This window comes from Chinchilla lanigera, unplaced genomic scaffold (genome assembly GCF_000276665.1).
Source record: "Chinchilla lanigera isolate Chin_1 unplaced genomic scaffold, ChiLan1.0 scaffold00056, whole genome shotgun sequence".
Lineage (NCBI taxonomy): Eukaryota > Metazoa > Chordata > Mammalia > Rodentia > Chinchillidae > Chinchilla > Chinchilla lanigera.
The window spans coordinates 13,454,951-13,478,709 of NW_004955457.1; the positions used below are offsets into that span (position 1 = coordinate 13,454,951).

Sequence of the window (23,759 nt, forward strand, 5' to 3'; positions counted from 1 at the left end):
AGAACAACTGATGAACTTCATGAGTGCTAAACCAACCTTACAAAGAGTACTAAAAGATATTCTAGACAGAGATAAAAAGGACCACAATTTCAAGAACAACAATAGAAGAACCCTCCAGCAGAGCAAGCAATTAAATGAGAGAAAAAGTAAGAAACCAACAACAAGTAAATAGCATGACAAAGATAAGCCAACACATATTACTTATAACCATTAGTGTAAATGGCCTCAATTCACCAGTCAAAAGAAACAGACTGGCAGAGTAGGTCAAGAAACAAAGTCCCAAAAAATGCTGTACACAGGAAACACATTTTACTCAAAAAGAAATCCATAGACTGAAAGTCAAAGGATGGAAAACAATTCTCCATGCAACAGGAACCCAGAAAAAAGCAGGGTCACTATTTTGTTTGCAGACAATGTGAACTTCAAACTGAAAACAATCAAAAGAGTTAAATAAGGTGACTACATACCTGAGGGGGAAAACTGCGAGAGGAAAAGATAGCAATCATAAACATGTATGCAGCATATTAGCTGCATGGAAGCACCAAACTAAATAAGACAAATCTTAATAGACATGAAAAACCAAAGAACTAATAACACTATTTTAATGGGGGACCTTAACACTCCATTGATACGGAGAGATAGGTCAACTGGACAAAAAACCAGCAAAGAAATAATAGATCTGAACCAGATCTTTGAACAAATGGACTTAGTAGATGTTTACAGAGTGTTCCACCCCAGAGCATTAAAATACACATTCTTCTCAGCTTCACATGGGACATTCTCTGAAATAGACCACATTCTGGCCCATATAGCATACTTAACTAAATACAAAAATAATTGAAATTATCCCATGCATATCTGACCATAGTGCTATGAAATTGGAAATTAATGACAAAAGGAAATCACAAAATCTCCATAAATGCTTAGAAATTAAATTACAACCTCCTGAACAGCCAATGGGTCATAGAAGAAATTAAAAAAAAACCTACACACAAACAAAAATGTAAATACAACTTACCAGAATCTGTGGGATGCACTGAAAGAAGTCCTTAGAAAGAAATTTATAGCGGTGAACTCACACATGAGGAAAACAGAATAAGACAAATAGACAGCTTAATGTTGCACCTCATACTTTTTGAAATGAAGAACCAGTCAAGCTCAAAGCTCAAAAAAGGGAGGAGATTATAAGGATCAGGGCAGAAAGTAATGCAATTGACATGAAGAAAACACTACAAAAAATAAATGAATCAAAGAGTTGGTTCTTTGAAAGAATAAATAAAATTGATAAACCTTTAGCCAACCTCATCAAAAAGAAGGAAGAACACAAATGCAAGAAATTAGGGATGGCTGAAGATATAGCTCAGTGGCACAAGCACCTGCTTAGCAAGTGCAAGGTCCTGAGTTTGACTCCTAGTACCAAAAAACCCCCAAAAACCAAAAAACAAAACAAAACAAAAAAAAAACAAAAAAAAAAACAAGAAAGAAAGTAGGGATGAAAAGAGGAAAATTACAACGGACCCACAGAAATCCAGATCATCAGTTCCTCCGATGATAATGTATATTAGAATAAGATGGAAAGCCAAGAAGAAATGGACAGGTTCCTAGACACAATTAAATTGCCAGCTATAAATCCAGAAGATATAGAAATTCTAAATAAGCAAATATCGGCCAATGAAAGCGAAAATGTAATTAAAAATTACCAACAAAGAAAAGTCCAGACACTGACAGATTCACTGCTGAATTCTACAAGAAATTTAGAGAAGAACTAATGACACTAATCCTGAAACACTTTAAAGAAATTGAAAGGGAAGCAATACTTCCAAAATTATTCCTGGAAGCAAATGCTACCCTGGTTCCAAAAGTAGAGAAGAACCAAACCAAGAAAGAAAACTACAGACCAGTCTCTTTAATGAACACTGATGCAAGAATCCTCAATTAGATACTGGTAAAAACAATGCAACAAACTATCAAGAAGATTACACAACATGATAAAATAGGTTTCATACCAGGGATGCAAGGATGCTTCAACATATGAAAATGAATAAATGTAACACACCACCTTAACAGAGTGAGACAAAAATCACATGATCATCTCAATAGATGCAGAAAAAGCATTTGAAAAAGTCCAACATCCATCTCTGATAAAATCCTACAGAAAGCTGGAATAGATAGTCTCTACCTCAGTCTTATAAAAGCCATCTATTACAAATCAACAGCTAATATCATATTAAATGGCCAGAAACTGAAAGCTTTCACTCTAAAATCAGGAACAAGATAAGAATGTCCACTATCTCTTCTTTTTTTTAAATTTTATTTTAAAGAGAGTAGTAAATGAAAAAAACAAAAAAAAGAACAATAGCAGCATACCAGCATCACAAATATAAACAAACCAGAGCAAGAATATTTAAAGTGATACAGGGTTTTAAGACAAAATAATACAAATTAACAGTGGTTGTTATATTACATATTACTAGCTTCAACCACGTTGCTTAGATTACCAGATGTAAGAATGGAAGATTTCTGGAAACATTAGCCAGAGCTATTAGTCAAGAGGAAAAACAAAAGGAATAAAGATAGGAAAGGAAGAAGTGAAATTATTATTAGTTGCAGATAACATGATAGTCCACATAGAAGACTCCAAAAACTCCACCAAAAGCTTGTAGATTTAATGTCCAGATTCAGTAATTTAGCAGGATACAAAGCCAACAATCAGGGGCTGGGGATTTAGCTCAGCGGCAAAAGCGCCTGCCTGGCAAGTGCAAGGTCATGAGTTCGGTTCCCGGTACCAGAGAAAAAAAAAAAAAAAGCCAACAATCAAAAGTTAATACCATTCCTGCACAAAAGCAAAAATTCACAGAGAGAGAAATTAGGGAATGCACACCATTTATGATAACATACTAAAAAATGAAATATTTATGAATCAAGTAACAAAGGATGTAAAAGATGTATACAACGAAAATTACAATAAGATGCAAAAGGAGATTGAAGGGAAATATCAGAAAATGGAACAATATTGCTTGCTCTTGGATAGGAAAAACCAACATAGCGAACATGGCCATACTTCCAAAACTATTATACAAATTTAATGCAATCCCAATCAAAATATCATTAACATATTTCACAGTTCTAGAGAAAACATTGCTAAAATTCATGTGAAACCATAAAAGACCTAGAATACCAAAAGCAATTCTGAGCAACACAGGCAAGTCAGGGGGCATCATAATCTCAGATCTGAAATTATACTACATAGCTGCTGTTAAAAAATCAACATGGTATTGGAAAAAAAACACACCTGAGGATCAGTGGGTCAGAATAGAAGATGTAGGTGCATTCCCAAATACACTCAGGTACCTTACTTTGAAAAAGGAGCCAAACATGCTCACTGGGAGAAAGATAGTCTTGGCTGTCCATATGCCACAAACTAAAACTATACCCATATTTATCACCATGCACTAAAGTCAAAATGGATCGAAGACCCAAATATTAAAATAGAACCACTAAATTTATTCAAGTGAAAATAAGGGGAAATCTTGAAGACATAGGTGTAGGCAGAGACTTCATAAATAAAACCCATACTGAAAAGGAAGTATTACAAAGAATCAACAAATGAAATCTCACCATATTAAAAAGCTTTTGTACAACAAAAGAATTTTCCAAGAGAGTGAAAAGACATACCCACCTAATGTAAAAAAATTGTAGCCAGTTATCCCACAGACAAGGGATTTATATTTAGAATATACAAAAAAATTAAAAATAAATCAGACTCCTCAAATTCAAAGACACAATAAAAAAATGGGCACCTGAAAAGAATACGCATTTCTCAGATAAAGAAATACAAATTGTAAATAAATACATGGAAAAGTTCAACATCATTAAACATTCAAGAGGTGCAAATGAAAACAACACTGAGATTCCATCTCATCCCAGAAAAAATGGCTGTCATCAAAAAATCAAATGGCTGAAGGGGCCATGGGGAAAAAAGAACTCTTCTCCACTGCTTGCGGAAATGTAGACTGGTACAACCACTTTGGAAATCAGCGTTGAGATTCCTTAAGAAACTGGGATTAGAGATCCCATTCATACCAGCTATTCCCTCTGTGCATATCTTTCCGGAAGAATTGAAAACATCCTACTACAGTGATATCTGCATATCTATGTTTATAGCAGCACAATTAGTAATAACTAAATTTTAGAAATAATTTAGATGTCCATAAACAGAGGAATAGATAAAAAGATGTGATTTTTTTTAATATAATGAATTACTACTCAGTAATAAAGTACAAACTGTAGACTTTTATAGGTAAATGGATGCAACTGGAGACCCATAAGTGAAATCAGTGAAATCAGTCAGACCTATAAGAGAAATCAGTCAGACCCATATGTATGTGTAAACATTATAATGCCTCAGTAGTGTGAGAAGTTGAAAAAGAAAATAGGATCTGAAATGTACAACAGATGTTAACTCAGAAAAAACTGTAAAAGAATAGACAAACTGATAGTGAAAGGGGAAAGAAAAAAAGGGGAAAAGCAAAATATATATGTATATCCAGGATTTCCTGGATTCTGTTTACTTGCTTGCTGTTCTTGATGTTTCATTTCTACTGTTGTTCTTGAAATTGCGGTCAGATTTTTCTCTGTCTAGAATATCTTGTAGTACTCTTCATAATGCTGGCTTGGCACTCATGAAGTTCTTCAGTTGTTCTTTGTCATGAAAAAATTTTATTTCTCTGTTGAATTTGAGGGATAGTTTGGCAGGGTACCTCAGTCTTGGTTGGAAGCTGTTCTGTCTCAGGACCTGTAATACTTCGCTCCAAGCTGTTCTCAATTGGATAGTTTGTGCTGAGAAGTTTGCCATGATTCTGATGGGCTTTCCTTTATAGGTAATTTGTTCCTTTTCTCAAGCAGCTTTTAATATTCTGTTCTTTTGCTGGAGATCTGGGAACTTGACTATTATATGTCTGGGTGTAGTTTTATTTTGGTTGTGGTTGTTTGGAGTTCTATATGCTTCATTGAGTTGTATGTCAAACTCTTTGTTCACTTAGGAAGTTTTATGCAAAGAGTTTCTGTATGGTATTTGCATGGTCTCTAGCTTTCTGATAGACACTAATCAGCTGTTGAATTGACATTTCCTGGATCCTTGTTGATTTTACAAGATCCTTTCTTTCACAGTTGCTAGCTGCCATGCTGTCTTCAAAGCCTGAGATTCTATCTTCAGCTTCATTCAAGCGATTTTGGTAGCTTTCAATGGCAGCTTTGTTTTCCTGGAAGTCTCTTTGAATCTGGTTTGTGCATTCTAAGTCCTTTCTATATTTTTCATTTAATGCTTCTGTTTAATGCCTTTATTCTTCTATTTTCTTATATGTTTCCTCCTCAGACTTTTTGAGCAGTTCCTTCATTATTATTGTCATTTCTTTTTTTGCCTGAGAGATTATTTCTTATCTCATCCCTTCTATGGCGTTATGGAGTTGTTTCTTTACTTCCATTGCAATCATTTCAGCTATTTCAGGTATGTGTTTACCAAATTCTCCTATGTCAATGTCTCTACTTGTTCTGAGTGGGGTGGAGTTCTGGGATTGTGTCTTAGTCCTTCATTTTGTTGTGTTTGCTACCAGATGCAGAAAGCTCAGTTTCCCTGTTCAGTGGCTACATAGCAAAAGACACTAGTGTCCCTAGTTTTCCTATTGGTCATGTTTGCCCCTCAGTGACCCCTGAGAAGCACTACTTAGTCTCAGGTTTTCTGGCAGTTGTTGATTTGTATCTAGTTATCCCAGGTCTCAGATGCAGGCATTGGTATCAGCTGCTGGCAGACCATCCTATCCAGCCTCCCCTTACAGTTCAGGGCACGTGCACAGCCCAGACTCAGGTTGCACTGGTGTGACATTCCTGGTCCAGTCGACCTATGTCCTCAGGCAGTTCAGGGTACAGGCAAAACCCAGACTCAAACTGCCGGGTCGACAGTTTGTGAACCACCTGATTCTGTGTCTCCAGTCAGTTTAGGACATATACAGCAACCAGATGCAGGCCGGACAGGCAGCAATCACAGACTACTCATGCCTGCGACCCCCTAGGGGGTCTGGGTGAAAGTAAAGCAGGAACTCGAACTGCTGGACCAGCAGCTCTTGGAGCACTTGCTGACTCGGCGCAGGGCGTTCACAGGGAGGGGCCACACACACTCCCCCCAGCTAGAGAAGTCCCTGGGACTTCTGAGTGAGGACCTCCTGTCTGCTGCGGGTGCCTGGAGGGCAGAGACTCAGCCTGTAATGGCAGCGGGGTCCTGAGTAGCCTGCTCTGCCCCCAGGAATTAAATGGGAAATACCTGGCTCTCTCCACAAGTTTCAGCTGGGAACCATGGCAGTGAAAGTAAAGCATGGACTCGAACCATGGGACCAGCAGATTTTGGAGGACTTGCTCACTCTGGGGAGGGTGGGCACAGGAAGGGGCCACATGCACCCCCCCCCCCGCCGGAGCAGTCCCTGGGGCTTCTGCGGTGAGGACCTTCTCTCTGCCACGGGTGCCCGGAAGGCAGAGCTTCATTTCTTTATGTGTTCTACATATAAGTCCTTTGTCTGAAAGACGGTTGGCTAACATACTTTCCCAATTCGTGGGTTGTCTTTTCACTCTGTTGGTGATTTCTTTTGATGTGCAAAAGCTTTTTAATGAGATGAGATCCCAGTTGTTGATTCTTTGAAATATTTCCTGTGCAGTTTGGTTTTGTTCATGAAGTCTCTGTCTACATCTATGTCTTCAAGATTTCTACCTACTTTGTTTTCCATTAGATTCAGTGTTTCCTTTTTAATATTTAGATATTTGATCCATTTTGACTGTAGTTTAGTGAAGGTGATGGATATGGGTCTAATTTTACTTTTCAGCATGTACAGGACTAAAACCAGTTTATGCCGCACAATTTTTTGAAGAAGTTATCTTTTTTTTCAGTGGACATGTTTGGCCCCTTTGTCAAGAATAAGGTAGTTGAGTGTATTTGTAGTTGTGTTTGCATGTACATGTTCTTATTTTTTCCACTGATCTTCGGTTATGTTTTATTGCTGGTACCATGCTGATTTTATCACAGTAGCTTTGTAGTATAATTTCCAGTCAAGGATTGTGATGCCTCATGCCTTGAATTTGTTGTGCAGTATTGTTTTTGCTATTCCATGTCTCCTCTAGTTCCAAATGAATTTTGGGAATTTGTGGGGAGTGGCTGAAGCTGGAGACCAAACACATGTTCAGGGTTCAAGGAAGGCTGTTTCTGAGAACAAAGAGCACCTAAGGCAAGCCACATGAACAAGGTGCTCCAGCTCTGAGAATAGAAGACACCCCAAGGTGGCCATGGAAAAAGTGCTTGGCAGAAAGGTGTCACATGACATCAACCTGTCTAATATATAAATAAATGCACTGCAGTGGTTGAGCAGTTCCTTTCCTCCCATCTGGAGAGAGGGTTTCTCCTGGCCTCAACTTTCTGTATGCGGATTCATATATTTACTTCTCTATTCTCCCACCATCCTTCCCTCTGGGAACTTCAAGGGCAGCGCTGGACAGGATAGGAATATTTTCTGTAGTTCTGTTGTATGGAGGATTGTTTATCACCCTTTGACTTTCAGTCTATGAATATCTTTTTGAGTTAAATGTGTTTCTTGTATTTGACATGTTGTTGGATCTTGTTTCTTCGTCCATTCTACCAGTCTGTTTATTTTGATTGGTAAATGGGAGCCTTTTACATTCATAGCTGGTACATTCATAATTGGTATGTATTGGTTTATCATTGTCTTGATATTTTCTTGCTCTTGATTCCACACTTTTTCCCTCTCTGCAATTGCTTGCCCCACCTGGCTGTTACTTTTTGTTGTTCTTGAAATTGTGGTCATTATTTTCTCTTTCTGGAATATCTTTCAGTACTCTTTGTAGGGTTGCTTTGGTGGTCTTGAATTACTTCAGTTGTTCTTTGTCATGGAAGTATCTTATTTCTCCATTAAGTTTGAAAGATAGTTTTGCAGGGTACATCAATCTGGGTTGGAAGTTGTTTTCTTTCAGGACTTGAAATGCTTTACTCCAAGCCCTTCTTGACTGTAGGGTTTGTATTGAGAAACCTTTCATGATTCTAATGGGCTTTCCTTTATTGTTGATTTGTTTCTTTTCCCTAACAGTTTTTACTATTCTGCTTATCTGCTGAATTTCTGGAATCTTGATTATTATATGCCTTGGCATAGTTTTATTTTGGTTATGGCTGTTTGGAGTTCTGTATGCTTCATTGAGTTGTATGTCAAACTCTTTGTTCACTTAGGAAGTTTTATGCAAAGAGTTTCTGTATGGTATTTGCATGGTCTCTAGCTTTCTGATAGACACTAATCATTCTTACGTTATTCGTCTTTGCTTCCTATTTTAACTGTTGATTGATTTTTCATGGTCTCTCTAGTTTTAAGATATTGTTCTTTTCACAATCAGTAGCAGCAATTCTGTCTCCAAGATCTGACATTGTACCCTCTCCTTCCCTTAATATGCTGCATATAACTTCAGTGGAGGTTTTAATCTCTTGAATTTCTGTTTGCATCTGTTTTGTGGATTTCATTTCCTAATTACGTTGGGCATTTTTTGTTTACATCATTTCATAAGTTCATCTCTTTTTTTTGTGTATGTCTACTCTAACATCTTTGATTTTAACCATCACTTCTTTTTGTACTTGAGAGATTATTTTCTCTATAGCTTTTTCCATTTGTTTTTTAACTTCTGTTGCTATCATTTCAGAAAGTTTCACTGTTCAAGTCTAATTTCATCTATCTCATTGTACTCCTGGGTGGGCTGGGGATCTGGGGTTGCATTTTGCTTCTGCATCTTGTCCTTTTCTCTTTTTTATTTTAGTTTTTTTTTCTGTGTTGATGCTTGCTGATTTATTATGATAGATAGCTTTATCAATAGTACTGAGTCTTCCCTAGGAAATGTGTGTTCTTCAGGGATGTCCTGGAGATGTAGGAGGTTTTTTATAGCTATCACAAGGACGTATCTTCCCAATTTGTAAAAGATGTAAAGTTACTATGGCTCAGCACCCAATCCTTTGGAACTGGGTTGTGGTGGTGATTATGACCCCATACAATCACAGCACTATCCTACAGGGGAGAAGAACTAAATATAACATGTATAAAATGCTGGCTAAGGTAGTACAGTTAGTAATAACAATAGTTTCAAGGACAACAATAGTTTCCTAGTCCTCATCTTGGTCTGGGAGCTTATATTTGTAATCCCATGAAAAGTTATTGGAATTCTAGTGAGTTAATTCCAGTCTACCACTTCCACTGCAACCCACGGTGAGAATGAAGACATCAAGGCATATTTGTAGTTGTGCAGGGCAAAGGAGTCTGAAGTCCAGCTATGGTGATGGTTAACCAGAACAAAAGTCCTCAAACCAGGGCCAAACCCAGGTTTTATTAATTTGTGAAGAAGGCAGTGGCTTGAGGATGAGTGACTGAGAATGGTGGAAAGTATGTGAGTGCTGTGAGCTGGGCTAGGTAGGAGGCCTGAAATCACCTGTGCAACATGCAGAGAGAACGATCTGCAGAAAGAATAATCTACATGACATAATTTAGGTGGTATCTAATGTTGTGGGGTTAGTGCTTCAGCTCTGATATGTAAACTTTTATGCCCTGGGAAGTCATAGCCTTTTATCTTGAGGTTGATCCCAGATGACAGTGTGGATCACCAGCTCTCCATCCTACCTAGGCTGACACCTTTTATTTGGGAGCTACAGTGGTAGGGAGACATTAACCTGTCACCTTGCTTCAAAGATTACAGAACAGCACCTCAGCTGGACCAATTTACATTGTTTAAAGTCTGTTGAAGAGATAAGGAAAAGTCCTAGCCAGTTCTGTACATATCAATACAGGGAAACAGGGCCAGGTTTAACCAAAATAGTGATAACTGTTTTTCTTTCCAGAAGGGTTGTCCAGATGGTCCTCCACAACTGACAAATTATGGGAACCATTAACCTGCTATCTTCAACCACAGGGGAAAACTCTTAAAGTTATATAACAAAATCAAACATATACTATTACTTATACACATTGATTTCCCCATTAGTGCAGTCATTTTACCCTTCTTTGGGGTACAGGAGGGTTAAGATGAGTAACAGACAAGATAAAGTGATGAATGTAGTCAAATATAGTAGAATCAGGGCTGGAGCTCAAAGGATGATCACTCAAGTTTGGGGAAACTTGAAGGTACTGGAGGGAAAGAATAAAGTAGAATGTGAAGGAGTAATCAGAAAGAGAAGAGACAATGTTTACCCACTTGAAATTTAAATTCAGAAAATAATTGAGGAAAGAGAGAAAGAGCATCAATAGAAGAAAATGAAAAAGATATGTAAGAAGCCTAAAAAGTGAAAAAAGAAGATAGAAAAAGAAGAATGGAAAAGAAAGGAAGAAAAGAAGAGAAAGAACTAAAAGTAGATCTGAGAAAAAGAGGAGAAGAAAAAAAATCCCAAAACAGAAATAACCACAAAATAGAAGATAAAACCAGATGACTTCCAACCAGATTCAAAAAGGATAGCCAATCAGACAAACAAGGGAGAATAAAAGTAGCAAAATACCTCTGGTGTTTATAGTTCTGTGACAGTGTCCATGTCAGATCCCAGAAAAGTGCTGTTTACTCCAGCTAAGTTTGCCATGGGAATTGTGCTGGGTATGAGGTGATCTTGCCCTCTGGATGTAAGGGCTGGAATTGGTCTTCTGTTTGTGAAGTTCTACAGATTCCAACTACTAGGTCCTCACTGCTGCTCCAGACACTTCCACATTGCTGGTCTCACTGATCACTCTACCCACCAAAGGTGTGTCTGTGTTAACATGCCCGTGTGGCCTGTCCCAGGTTAGGGGTTCCAACTGACTCACCAACTAGAGATGTGTGTGTACATGTGTGCCCAGGGCCTTTCCTGTCCTTTGTCTTGTGGGTTCCAATTGGTCTTCCCAGCAGAGGTGTGACTGTGCCCATGTACTCAGGGTCTGGCTTGTCCTGGGTTTTGTGGGTTCTGGTCGGTTCACTGGATGAGTAGTCTTAAAAAAAAAAAAAAAAAAAAAAAAAAAAAAACTAGAGAATTCTGTCTCCCTATGATTTTCTCAAAGAATTACTTCTGCTTATTAGAGCATCCACAGATTCAATCTTTTTTTTTTGTTCTTTTGAGACAGGGTCTTGCGCTGCAGTTCAGGCTGCTCTTGAGGTCACTTTGTAGCCCAGGCTGGTCTTGAACTCACAATGATGCTCTGGTCTCAGCCTCTGGAGCCGGGATTACAGGCATGTGCCCCCATGCCCAGCTCACAGACTGAATCTTACAACACTTCTATATGATAGTCCTATTAGTTCCACTCTTCTCCCCAGTCTATTCTTTATGTACTCTATGACAATTTGTTATTTATGGTTGTTCTGCAAATGAAGTAGGTGAGGTAGGGTGGGGAAGAAGACACTAAAGGGGAGAAGTGAAGGGGGGAGTAGTGATAGGTGAGAAAGAAAGGTTGATGTGGCATCTGATTCTACTGGGGTACTTTTAGTTGGGTTGAATGGTTGGTTCTGACAGTTTTCAGAGGATATTTTGTGGGAGCTAGGGCAAGATATGGAGAAAAGGATTTATTTTGTGATTGAGGAAGACTACGTTGATGTCAGAATTTATTATTAGGGAGGACAATAAGCAAGGTAAAGTATAGAAGAGCCTAGGATGGGAAGGATCAAGAAATAATACTAGAGAATTAGGAGTGACTGTGGGAGAGTTAAGTATGGAGAGTTTAAAACTTTGGAGGAGGAGTTTACACTTATAGCAAAAGAATAAAGAAATATTTTGATAATATTATTCAATTATTAATAATAATGTCTTGGAGAGTTTGAGGTGATGAAACTAGATAGGGAGATAGAATCTAGATACCTGCTAAATCAGAGACCATGAAAAAACAAATACACAAAATAACAACATAATAAAAAAAGAAAGCCATAAAAAATAACCCCACATTATTAAATAAATTAAGAAACGTACAAAAACTTAAACATATAAAATATCCAGTGGGAACACAGATTAAATACCGCTTTGAGACACTGCATATGTAATTCCCAGGTAGCCTTTTTGGCAGAGAGTCTGAATGCTCAGACTCCAATAACTCCTTGGATCCATTCACCACAGTGTTGAAGCTAACTCATAACCAGGACTTTTTATGTCGGGTTAGAGTCATTCTTGCAGAGTCTGATCCAGTCTGAGTTCTTGGGTTAGGAACTCTTGCAGTCCATCTCCCTGGATGTGATGTTGGATTTGGTAGACAGGTTCATTGCCATGAAACTATCCACTGAGTCAGGATTACTCCTATGCAATCAAATCAGCTACAGCAGTAACAGGGACGTTCATTACACTGGAATCTATCAGGGCTGGTTGAGAAACAGCACACTATGAAACTCTGTTTTGGGTCTCCCTCTAGCATGGAGAAGAAATCCATGGTTATAGTGTAAGCATCCTAAGAAGCCAAGGCTTGACCCACAGTTAATGTGCACTAAGTGTGATGACTGCATGTCCGCCAGTGGTGAAAAATAGAATTCAACAGTAATTTTATAAGATTAGTTGTCTAAAGCCTGAAGGTTTGAGGACCAGGTAATGCCAGGCAGGGAAAAGAAGAGAAAAAAGAAAGAAAAAAATGTTTCTTTCTTTTTTTTTTTTTATACATCCTCTGCCCTGTAGTGTGGGAAGGAGGAAACAGAAAGGGGGCAAAGGATCTTGGTGATGGTAAAAGTATGTTATGTATTTAGAAGGGGTAACAGGGAAAACAGGCTACAAAATTAATAGCCAGGGCTGAGGATAGTGAAAGATTACATGATTGATATAAATATTAGAGAAAACATTGAGGAGACAAATAAAAAGGGGGAGCGGAAAGAAAAAATTGAGAATGAGTAAGATACAAGAGAAATAATTCAGGCAGAGATATGGAAAAAAGTAGGAGGGATACGAAAGGACAGGGAGAATTCCTGTACCCCTGTAAACTGCATTGGAAGAAAAAAGGCAAGAGAGAGAAGCCATAGAGAGACACAATTATGAAAAAAGGGTAGACTAAGGTCATAAAAGTGTATGGGGGGAGGGTACAGAAGGAGGAAAACAGCAAAGAATGAAACAATTAAAAATTTTTAAAAGTAGATAAAAAATGAAAAAAAAATGTACTCCAATAAAGAATAATAGAAGTTTTTTTATTGTTTTGGATGCATGGCTCTTTCCCTCAGCCTAGGGCTAAGGGGCAGAGCTCAAGCCAGCATGTGTCTCTGTTGATGCTGGAAGTCTAAGGTTGCGCTCTGCTCCCAGCATGGTGCTGGGTTTAGAGATCTGCATACAGTAGGAACACGGTGCCAGTGTGGGTTTTCCACCCTGTGTAGCTCAGACTGAACCTGGCCTCTGACTGCGTGAGCTGGGTCTGTGCTCACCAGTCCCTGCCTCTCAGTGGGACATCCACCAGTCTGCCCTACAACTGCCAACGGATTGTCTTTCTCCCCAGCTGTCCCCCTGATTATCTTTCTTTCATCCACGCTAGGATCTTGGCAGTGAGAACCATCCAAGGGCCTGCTAGGGACCCACATTCAAACACTCAGCCTTTCCCTACAGTGGTACCTCTGCCTACTCTTGCTCCACAGTTGTGGCCGTGGGGGCGTATACCAAGGTCACTCAGCAACTGCTGACTGAATAGGCTGCTGTGGAAGCAGTGTTCTGTGTTTTCCTTGCTGGTTCCCACTGCAGATCATTCTTTCCATCTCAGTGCAGTTCTCTGGTTCTCTGACAAAAAAGTTTTTTGTTTCACTTTGCCTACCATCAGTGGCACTGCATCATCTCTCCTCAGCAGTGATTTCTTCCTTATATATCACTTCATCCTATTTTCTTCTCTATCAGTTCTTTTGTGGTTCCCTGATCACCTCCACTTACTTTGATTTCTATCCAGGCTATTGTTTTCCAGACCTAGATGCTTTGTCCTGGAGAAGCTGAGTTGCTGGCACTCACTGCTCTGCCATTTGGGGATCAAGGGTATGTTCTAAAAACAAAAAATCTTCCATGTTTGCTCTGTAAAACTGCTTTCCAGGCTCAGCCAGCCGTGCTCACAATGTACCTGGCCCAGCGTCCCAGGTCAAGGTGGTTCCTTACATACATCATAGAAACAGCATCTACAGCAGGTGCTGCCACTGCTTGTGAAAAGGGGATTATACCTTCCCTGATGACCTCCTAGAAGTTCACTCTGAGGCAGAAAGAAGCTCAAGCACTGGGCAGCAGTCCCAAAGGGAACATTTTTGGCCATCCTCTGTTGCTGTAGGCCAGGTCCCACTTCTGACTCTCATTGGCTATGTTGTAACACTTGAACCTGAGAAATGGCCACTGCTCATATGTAAATACATGTTTGCAAAAGAAGGCAAGAAGGAGGCACAGTGTAACTATAATTTCATCATGTGTTTATTGGTTACAAATCACTTAAAGTCCATTGTTTCCTTTGATCCTTACAAAGAACTGTATTCAGAGAAGGAATCTTCATTCCCTCTCCATCTCCAGTATGAAAATACAAATCACTGAGTACATAAATGATTTGCTCTGGACTAATTCCGAGGGAAATAGCAGAGCTAGGATTGTGATAAATTTCCTCTTAGTCTAATCGCACTCATCTTTCCTCCCCACCTTCCTTCTGTCCCCTCACATCTGTATAGGCACCAGAGGTCTCAGAGACAGGCCATTTCTTCTTTCCTTTCACTTTCCTTCTCCACCATCATATCCTGGGGATAGCATGGATGCAGAAGCTCTGTGGGGAAAGTGTAATGCCCATCCTAACCTTCAGGCTCAGTTTCTTGTCCTTTGGGGGCTTGAAGGTGAACTTCTGCAGAAGCGAAGTGAAGAAAATGAATAGCTCAGACCTAGCCAACTGTTCTCCAAGGCACACACGTTTTCCTGTGAGATAAAAACAAACAGTTTATATATAGGGGTGGTTCTGTGGCCTCTAGAAATTGGTATTCTTAACTCCCTCCTGCAAAACCTGACCTTGTGCTTTTTATTCAGCTTCTTATTTTTGTCTGCCAACCATCTGAATTCACCAAAGCACAGAACTGGAGGCAATGGGACAGAAACTGAGCGCTGAGAGTATTGGGGGCACCATGGTGGGAAGTGATGGAAAGAAGGCTGGGATGGCAAAATAAAGCTTTGTAGCACCGTGTGCTGTAGCACCTGTCGTGAGATTCTGATAAAACCACAGAAGCAGTGTATTTGCCTGAAATGAGATATTGAAACTAAGAAAAAACCTAAGTAAGCCCTCCAATCTCACAGTGGCTTGAAAGAGTTAATGTAACATAAAGGATACATAAAAGTATCAACTAAAAAAAGACTGATTCTGGTGGTCATACAGGTGAATATTAGTACACCCTCACCAGGTTTGCTCTAGATGATATCTCTGTTGTGTGGGTTATAATAGTAGCCTCGGTTGTTTCTCACCTTTTCTGAAGATACTGACCCTTCACTTGAGCTCACAGATGTCTGATGGGTGATTAAAGTGGGAAAAAGGTTCTCTGTCTTCATATTGTATCTGTCCCCTTTTTTTTGTCTCAACCGTTGTTGCAAATGCTACTTTATCTCTGCACATAGACATGCTGATCGCTGAAAAATGTTTAACCCAAGGGGGGTTTGAGAAGTATGGGTTATGGGGGAAATGATTAAAGTATGTCATGTGCGTGTACAAATCTGCTATAATGAAACCCAGTAATCTATATAACCAAAACCTGCTAATAAAAAGTAGGAAAATGTTTAGTCCAAAGTCATATATAGTCCAAAGTCAATATCATATAGTGTGAACCTGCATGTGAGAGCTGGTATGCATTTTCTTTTTCTTGGTATTTTTTATCTTCTCTGCCCCAGCTTTGTGGTTCTTCAGCAACCTAAACAGCTCCAGTACCTAATGCCCTCAGCCCCAATCTAGGGCCCAGACCCACAAAGCCAGGATGTTTGGTGCAGGATGATGGTGTCACACTAAAATTTCCTAGCCTCTGGGATGGGCTCCTTGTGAGCATCTGGTGGTGCAAGTCCATCACGAGAAGAAACATCACTTAGAACTGTGCTCCTGCCCAAGGGAATTTTGGGACTTTAGCCCACCTGACCACATCAATGCAAACATGCTGATCTCTGTTATGTGAGAGTTGGTCGTTCTCTTGACCAAGGGATGATTCTCTTCAGCCAAAGCCCCAGGTCAGCTGATGTCCCTAACTGTCTTCATAAAAAATGGTCTGTCCAGGAGCGTGTGCTTGTGATATTTGGCCTTGTCTCTTTCAGCCATGCCTGATTCAGAAGATCCTGTCACCTAGCAGCGTCTCTGTAGTGACTCTGTTGTGATGCTGTGTGAACACTGCACAGGACCTACTGGGCCGGGGCCTTGCAGCTGCTGACCCAGTGTGCACAGCTGTGTGGCTGCCAGCACTGTCTTTTCACAGAGTGGCTTCAAAGAGTTAATGTAACATAAAGGTTTTTCTGCCAATATTTTCTCTACCTTCTGCTTTCTTCTTTTATTTATGTACTTTTGCTATTCAAGGTTACTTGGAAATGTGTTACCCAGCCAAGTGTAGCTAAAAATGTAAACATCCATGAATTAGTCCTTAGTCCAAAGAGAAAATGTGCAAGAGGTGCATTAAAATCTAAATGCACAAAAATCTTAGATTGGAAACTTAGCATTTGTCCATATGGATAAATCTTAATTTGTTTTATTATGTTAGAAATAAAAGGAAAGGATGTACTATGTTTTCCTTTTAATTCAGAGTCAACTCTTAAAGAATTGGTAAATTCACTTTGCTCTATTATTGTCTCACAGTTGGAATTTTAATATAAAACTTTATAAAACCAGTTTATGTCTATATAGCAAGTAGCACAATTTGACTTTTAAGATTTTTCTTTTACAAGGTAACACCTGGAAATGCTGACTATCCTTGTTCGATCTCTGTTTCCACAAGTAATCCAGAAAAATCTATTAAAATACATGCATATGGTAAATATAAGTTGACAAATGTTTACAAGCAAACTCTTTGTATAAAATCTAAAGGTTTACATGGAAAAAATTAATCATTAAGCAAATTAGATTCTAAAACACTTGTTAAGTATAAATTTAGGTAGTATTGACATCTAGAAATTCTATAGAAATGATAATGTGTTTGGGACCAAGAAATGTATTTTCATAAATTCTTGATATAACTAAAAAGAACAATTCAAGATTGCTTTTTCTGGCTCTTTATTAAAAGTAGGGTCAATGTAGTTAAACATTTAAATGAGTATGTACAACTCTATATAAAAAATAGTATGGTTAAGTTATGCTATGTTTTGATAAAACTCTATAAGTATATAGTATTTACTGTATTCCAGCTTTCTAAGTTTGAAGTGATGGTTTCTTAAAATACTGATTTGCTTTTAATAAAGCTCACCAAGAACTGATTTAGACAGCAACAATTTTTTGTTTTATCAAGACTATTTTTTTGTTAACTATTACCTTCATTAGGTTTGGACTAAGTTATGAAAACTGCACCTCAAAAAAGTGAGGTTTGCTTAAACATTTATTTTTTAAAAGTATTTTAAGTGATCTGGTTAAATCCACTTACTATTTAACAATGACATTCACATACAGTATTAGTATTAATATTAGTATTGTAAAGATCTTATAAAATTTACAGAGACTGCTCACCCTAGTGCAAAGCTATTGATCATGATTGTTGTCTTAAAATGCCATCCAGTGATGGGAACCTTTTGAGATGAGTGCTCACACTGCAGCCCCAGACCCACTTATCTATTGCAAAGTGCCAACATGGCAATTGAACCTGAATACTGACCTTTTAGTTTAGAAAAAAACAACACATACATTAACAACTTTCCTCCTAAAAGAACACCAAATAACATACATGCCATAGTTTCACCACTACTGCCATAGACCATGAAAATAGCTTAGCTGTCCTGTCAATTGCTAAACTCTCCTCAGCAATTTAAGTGTGACTATTCCTTTGTTGTTTATAGTTTCAATTTTTCTCTAAAGCATGTTCAGTCAGGTTCAAGGAAAAGATTCTAACAGGTTCTACAGACAAATTTTGCCTTTAACTTCAAGATAAATGTATCTTGTTCTTGTTGATTTTGTGCTATGTTTTCCTTTTAAAATTCATAACTGTTAGCACTCAAAGTTCTGCACAAGTACCATTCATAGCAAAATGATCTCATCCATTGTTTTAAGAAACCAGCCATTACATATACAACAGATAAGATTAAATTTGGCAGTGGACTCCAAGTAAGCTTGGCCGACCTGCTGCTCCTTCCTTCTTTTTTTTTTCTTTTTTTTTTTTTTAATTTGGTTTTTCTCCGGTAACAGGAACTGAACTCACGACCTTGCGCTTGCCAGGCAGGCGCTTTGCCGATGAGCTAAATCCCCAGCCCCTCCTTCCTTCTTATTGATCCAATGTGGCTAAAAGTATTATGATCCTGACTCCCAAGTCAATCACTTCCACTCCGCTGTAGGACCAGACCTCATCACCATTTGGAAGATCCATCCTCAAGGTGAGGGACATTGAACACATAACTGCAGGATGGTGGTTGAATGTCATCTTCAGTGATATTCTCAGAAGGATGGTGAGGGAAAAGGATGGTGGGAAGAAATCAGGGAAGGACAAAAATTGTCAGAATCAAGATGGAATCACTTACACTGGCCCCAACAAAATGTAAATAGAGCCAAGAAGTTGTAAAGAAAGTGTTCTTGTGCACAATTGCCTATGGATAACTGTTCAAACAGGCTCAACAAAAATCACAGGTGTGTCCTGAATCAATCTGAATCTTATGTAACAGACATCTTGTTAAAAATCCAGATCCTAATCCTAAAATATTCACAGAGAAAAGCAATTTTCTTGACAGAGATAATAAATGACACCCATTGGTACACAGCTGTTAGTACTGAAACAGTAATTCAGGCTGGGACTTTACTAAGCCCTTTACCCGCAATTGCACTGTTGATATTGCTGCTTCTAATCTTTGGCCTCTGCTTATCTAATCTCCTTGTTTAGTTTGTGCCTTTGAGGTGCCCATGACTTCAAATCGATGTTCACCCACGGAATCCATGCCATGTCAAGTCAAGAGCCAGTGGCACTGTTCCCTTTAGTTCAGACAGAAAGAGTCCTTCATAATCTCCAAGGAAATGGACACAGTGTCCCTGTGACTGCTCAGAAAAGTCATAGGAGAAGAAGACACCTTTGGCCCTGACTCCAGAATTAGGAGCATAAAGGCTCTTGAGTAGGAATGAGACAGTTAGTGACAACCTTGGCAAGACAGGTGTGGAACAGAAGGCTGGGATGACAAAGTAAACCTAGAATGCAGTGAACTATGTGCCTTTATACTATGCCATGTTTGCTTCAACAGATCCATCATAAGCCTGATAATATCACAGAAACACATTCTTATGTCTAATGAACTGAGCAACTTCATTGAAGATAATAGTATGTAATGTAGCAACCACTGTAAATTTCTACCATTTTGTCTTGAGGTCATGTATCATTTTTGTTGTTTTTGTGCTGTTTTGATTTTGTTTTCATTGTTGTTCTGTCAGTTTTTACATTTTTAAAATAAAAAAAAATTTAAAAATCACAGAAATAGATTGTTTGCATGAAATAAGAAACTGCTGTTCCCCGCTGGAAAGTACTCCCAGTAAAGCCTCTAGCCCCACTCAGTCACTAATGTGAAGGTGGCACAGCTGAGCAGTGCATGGTTAGCTTCCCGCCAGGCCTGCCATAGATAACACCTCTGCTGAGGGGATCGTGACAGCAGCTGCCTAAGCCCCCTTCCGTGAACCTGTTGGCACTTTAGCTGAACAAACTGACCCTTCACTGAACCTACAGACAGCTCATGGGTGACTAAAATGGGATACAAAATTTGTCATCTCTTCATTCATAGTGTGTCTAACCCCTGGGCAGGTTCTACTCAGACATGTGCACATGGACATCTTTATTATTTAAAACTTTTAGTCCAAGACTAAATACAGGGTTAACTGGGCCTACTGCCCAGGGGATCTGGTATCCCTGTTCTTCTTCTTTCTCTCTCCCCTTTTGCTGTGCCAGCCCTGTCCTTCTTCAGTGGGCACAGGAGTCCAGGCCCTGGAGCTACTTTATCCTCAGAACCAGACCCATTCGGCCTGGATGTTTTGCATAGATGATAACTCAGATAAACAAAAAGTTAACAGCTGCTAGGAGAAGTTGACTGTAACCATGACTATCAGATAACAAAACAAAGTAAAACCTTTTGAAAACATGCCCCTAAGCGGTGGTTAATTTTTGAACTTTAGCTCACCCCAGCTAATTAATAAAATACTGCTGTACTCTTTGTCCTACAAATATTGATTTACTTCACCCAATTCAGTGAAAGCTACTTGCCTCTATTTCCATAAAGCTTTTCCTGTGTGGCAGAGTGTGTGTATTTGCAATATATGGCGCAGCCTCACTTCTACTGTTGCTGGGTCAAAAGTTCCTGTGGTCCAGGATCCCACCTTCTAGCTCTGTGACTGAGGCCAGCAACATAACCTTTATTCTTGGTGAAAATATGCATGTGTTTATAATAAAAACTGCAGTACATAATTTTGTGGATATATGCTCACTTCACATAAGCCCACAGTTTAACAATTTGTATAGCAAATGAAGTCTTTAGAAGTATCACCTGGGCAGATCCAGATGTGGTACGGTGCTACATGTCTGTAATCCCAGCACTCTGGGATGCTGAGGCTGAAGGATTGCAAGTTTAAGCCCAGCCTTGGCATCTACCTTAGTGAGAATTTGCCTCAAAAATAAATATCAAAGGGCTGAAGACGTATGTAGCTCATTGCAACAGCCTTGAGTTCAGTCCCTAGTACTCCACTCCCTAAGTGTGTCCCTTGGACAGTGATAAACAGTCTAGACATGTAGTAGCTCATATTAAGCTGATCACATCCATTCTCAAAAAGCAGAATACAATTTAAAGTGTGACCTTGAATTAAAACATTTTCAAGGGGCTGAGGATTTAGCTCAGCGGCACAGTGCCTGCCTGGCAATCGCAAGGTCATGAATTCGATTTCCAGTACCGGAAAACAGCAACAACAACAACAAAAAATAAAACATTTTCAATGGCAGCCTGATTGCAGTTTTATGCACATTTTAATTCTTTACTGTGATAGCTTCCATAATATGTATTCTATTCTGATTTCAAATGCAGAGAAAACTTGCAAAACTAATACGCAGAATTGGTTTTTCCTGAGTTATCTGAAAGGAAATTACCAGCACTACCCACAATGTAGAATGTATTTCCTATAAAGAAGGACATTCTGTAACGTAGCCACCAACATCAGGTAATGAGAATCATCGGTGTGTGACCACCATAAGAGCCCGAGAGCCCATTTCGATCTTGCAAGTGGCACCTTAAATAGAAGGGTCCAGGGCAATATCATGCATTGCACTCAGCTGTCATGTCCCTTTAGTCTCCTTAAACCTGGAATATCTCCTTATTCTTTATGCAGCTTTCATGGCTCTGGGATTTTTAAAGATTAGAGACCAGTTATTTTATAGTTGTCTCTCCTATTTCCTCATGTATCCAGTCAAGCTGTGAGGTTCTGTAACTTTTGCTAGGAATATCACTGATTCAGTGGTGGGTTCTTCTCATTTTGTCTTATCAGAGAATAAGCAACTTGGATTATTCTTATTACTTTCAATCATTCCATTAGGGTGGTATCCACCAAGGTCTCCCTGTAAAATCATTTATTTTCTTTTGGAAAGTGAAAATATTTTGAAGCTGTGTGAATACATTAATCCTCAATGAACTTTTACCTACTAGTTTTAATTACTATTTCTGGACAAATTAATTATTAATGACTGCTATCAAATCATGGTTTGTAAATTTCCATCACTGCTTCCACATTTATTAGCCTTCTAGTGCTTGCATTCCTCCACATTTATTTATTCATTCATGAACTTCTATCTAATCCCTATTACCATTAAAGTGTTATAATATCTTCTTAATCATTATTTGTTCATGCTCAAAATAGTCCAGATTTGGCAATTAGATGCTCATTCAAGCTGGCATCTCCTGACTTTTGGCACGACAATACTTTCCAGACATACCTTAGGTAACCTTCCTCGCCATGAACCACTATTTTAAAGTTCTAATTTCTTTTATTGGAAAATGATATGTAGAAATATAGATGTAGGGCGGTAGGCATGCTTGTTTCTCTCAGGATGTTACTGCCTGGGTCATCTAAGTAGATAAACTTGAGAAAGATATGCATGACTATGATGTGAGTATTTGTTCAAGTGTTTATATTCCTTTCCGTATCTTTCTATCAAGCTATCAACTGAGTGACCTCTGATTCTCATCCAAAATATGATCTAGGATTCTGTTGCCACCTCTTCTGAGAGCCCACATCAGTAATTATCACCAACTTTCTTACGTGCATTTTAATAGCTTACCTTCATCCTAAGTAATACATATTCACTGAAAGAGAAGGAAATCAGAAAAAAGAAATGTACAAAGAAGATAATGAATGACTTTTAGAATCCCAAATTCCTGGCCAAACTATTTTAACATTTTGACATATTTCCTCACTGTGCTAGTGCTGATTTCCCTGTAAGCACTATTCTTGTAGCTAATGCTCTATGCTGTTGTTACTTTAAATTTATCCATGCAATTAAATCTTTTTGGGAATTTGTTAATGTATGCATGCTTCCATTTGTCCTATGCCTATTGTTACACTTTGTTGAGAGAATAAAATTAGATTATGTGTGCAAAAGTGCTCAGTAAATGTAAATGTAACTGGCAACTAAGCCATTGTTTTAATATTTGTGCCTGTTATTTTCCACTGCCATGTGTCTCACTCATCAGTGTTCTTATCTTTATCTTGTACCCATTACATATAGTAGGATTAACAACCTATTAAAATGATACCAGACCAGCCGTTCCAACATTCTGTTAGAGCAATCCATATATTATGCAAAAGTGGACCTGCAGAGTTAAGAACCAGGTTTAAAGAACTAGGCACATCAGTGATCACTGTGTGACTGGTATTAAACCCTTCACAAAGGGACATCTTTCTCATGTGTCAAAAATCTCTCTCTCCCTTCGACAAGTGTGATATGATGAGGCAAAAACCCCAGTAAGATGTCACATAATAATTTGCTTTAAAAATGATGAAAACAAGGACTATTTCAATGCAAAGCATTGGCCTGGAATAATGGAGAGTTGCAGCTTTCCTCATCACTAACCAACAAAATCAAGTATTTGTTTAGTAAAATTGTCTTCCTAACCCCGTTGTCTATGATCCAATACATGGGAACTCTATTCTTGACTATCATGAAGCTGCCTGTTGCTTGGATGGCTCAAATGAGGAGGACGTCAATGAGGATAAGAACTGAATGTGCAACAACAGCTTTCCACCGGCCTGACCGCACACAGTGACAACACTATACCTAGGCACCTTTTCCATGAAGAGAAACTTGGTCTGCACCTCTTTCTTCCAGGGCAGATATTTGTAGAAAATTCTAGAAAAAGAGTGAGAAAAAGCTGCTATGCTGGAAATAGTACGTGCTGGAAAAACTGCACATATTTCACTAACCTATTGGATATTTTTATGCTTTTGCCTCTTCAATTTTACTGTCCTGTAAAGATGCTGTTAACATCTTTCATGAGGGGCTGGGGATTTAGCTCAGCGGCAAAAGCGCCTGCCTGGCAAGAGCAAGGTCGTGAGTTCGGTTCCCGGTACCGGAGAAAAACCAAA

The 23,759-nt window shown here is 38.8% G+C and overlaps 1 protein-coding gene across 2 annotated transcripts in view; it reads right to left on the minus strand.

Annotated features, from left to right (window-relative positions):
- Nucleotides 1–14,412: 14,412 nt before the first annotated feature.
- Nucleotides 14,413–23,759, minus strand: part of LOC102014873 (cytochrome P450 2J2-like) — a 51,521-nt gene continuing 42,174 nt past the window's right edge. For both annotated transcript variants that reach the window (XM_005397079.2, XM_013520782.1), the window contains one exon: nt 14,413–14,920. In XM_005397079.2, coding sequence (XP_005397136.1) covers nt 14,742–14,920 — 179 coding nt within the window. In that variant the 3' untranslated portion in view covers nt 14,413–14,741. The remainder of the gene's footprint in view (nt 14,921–23,759) is intronic.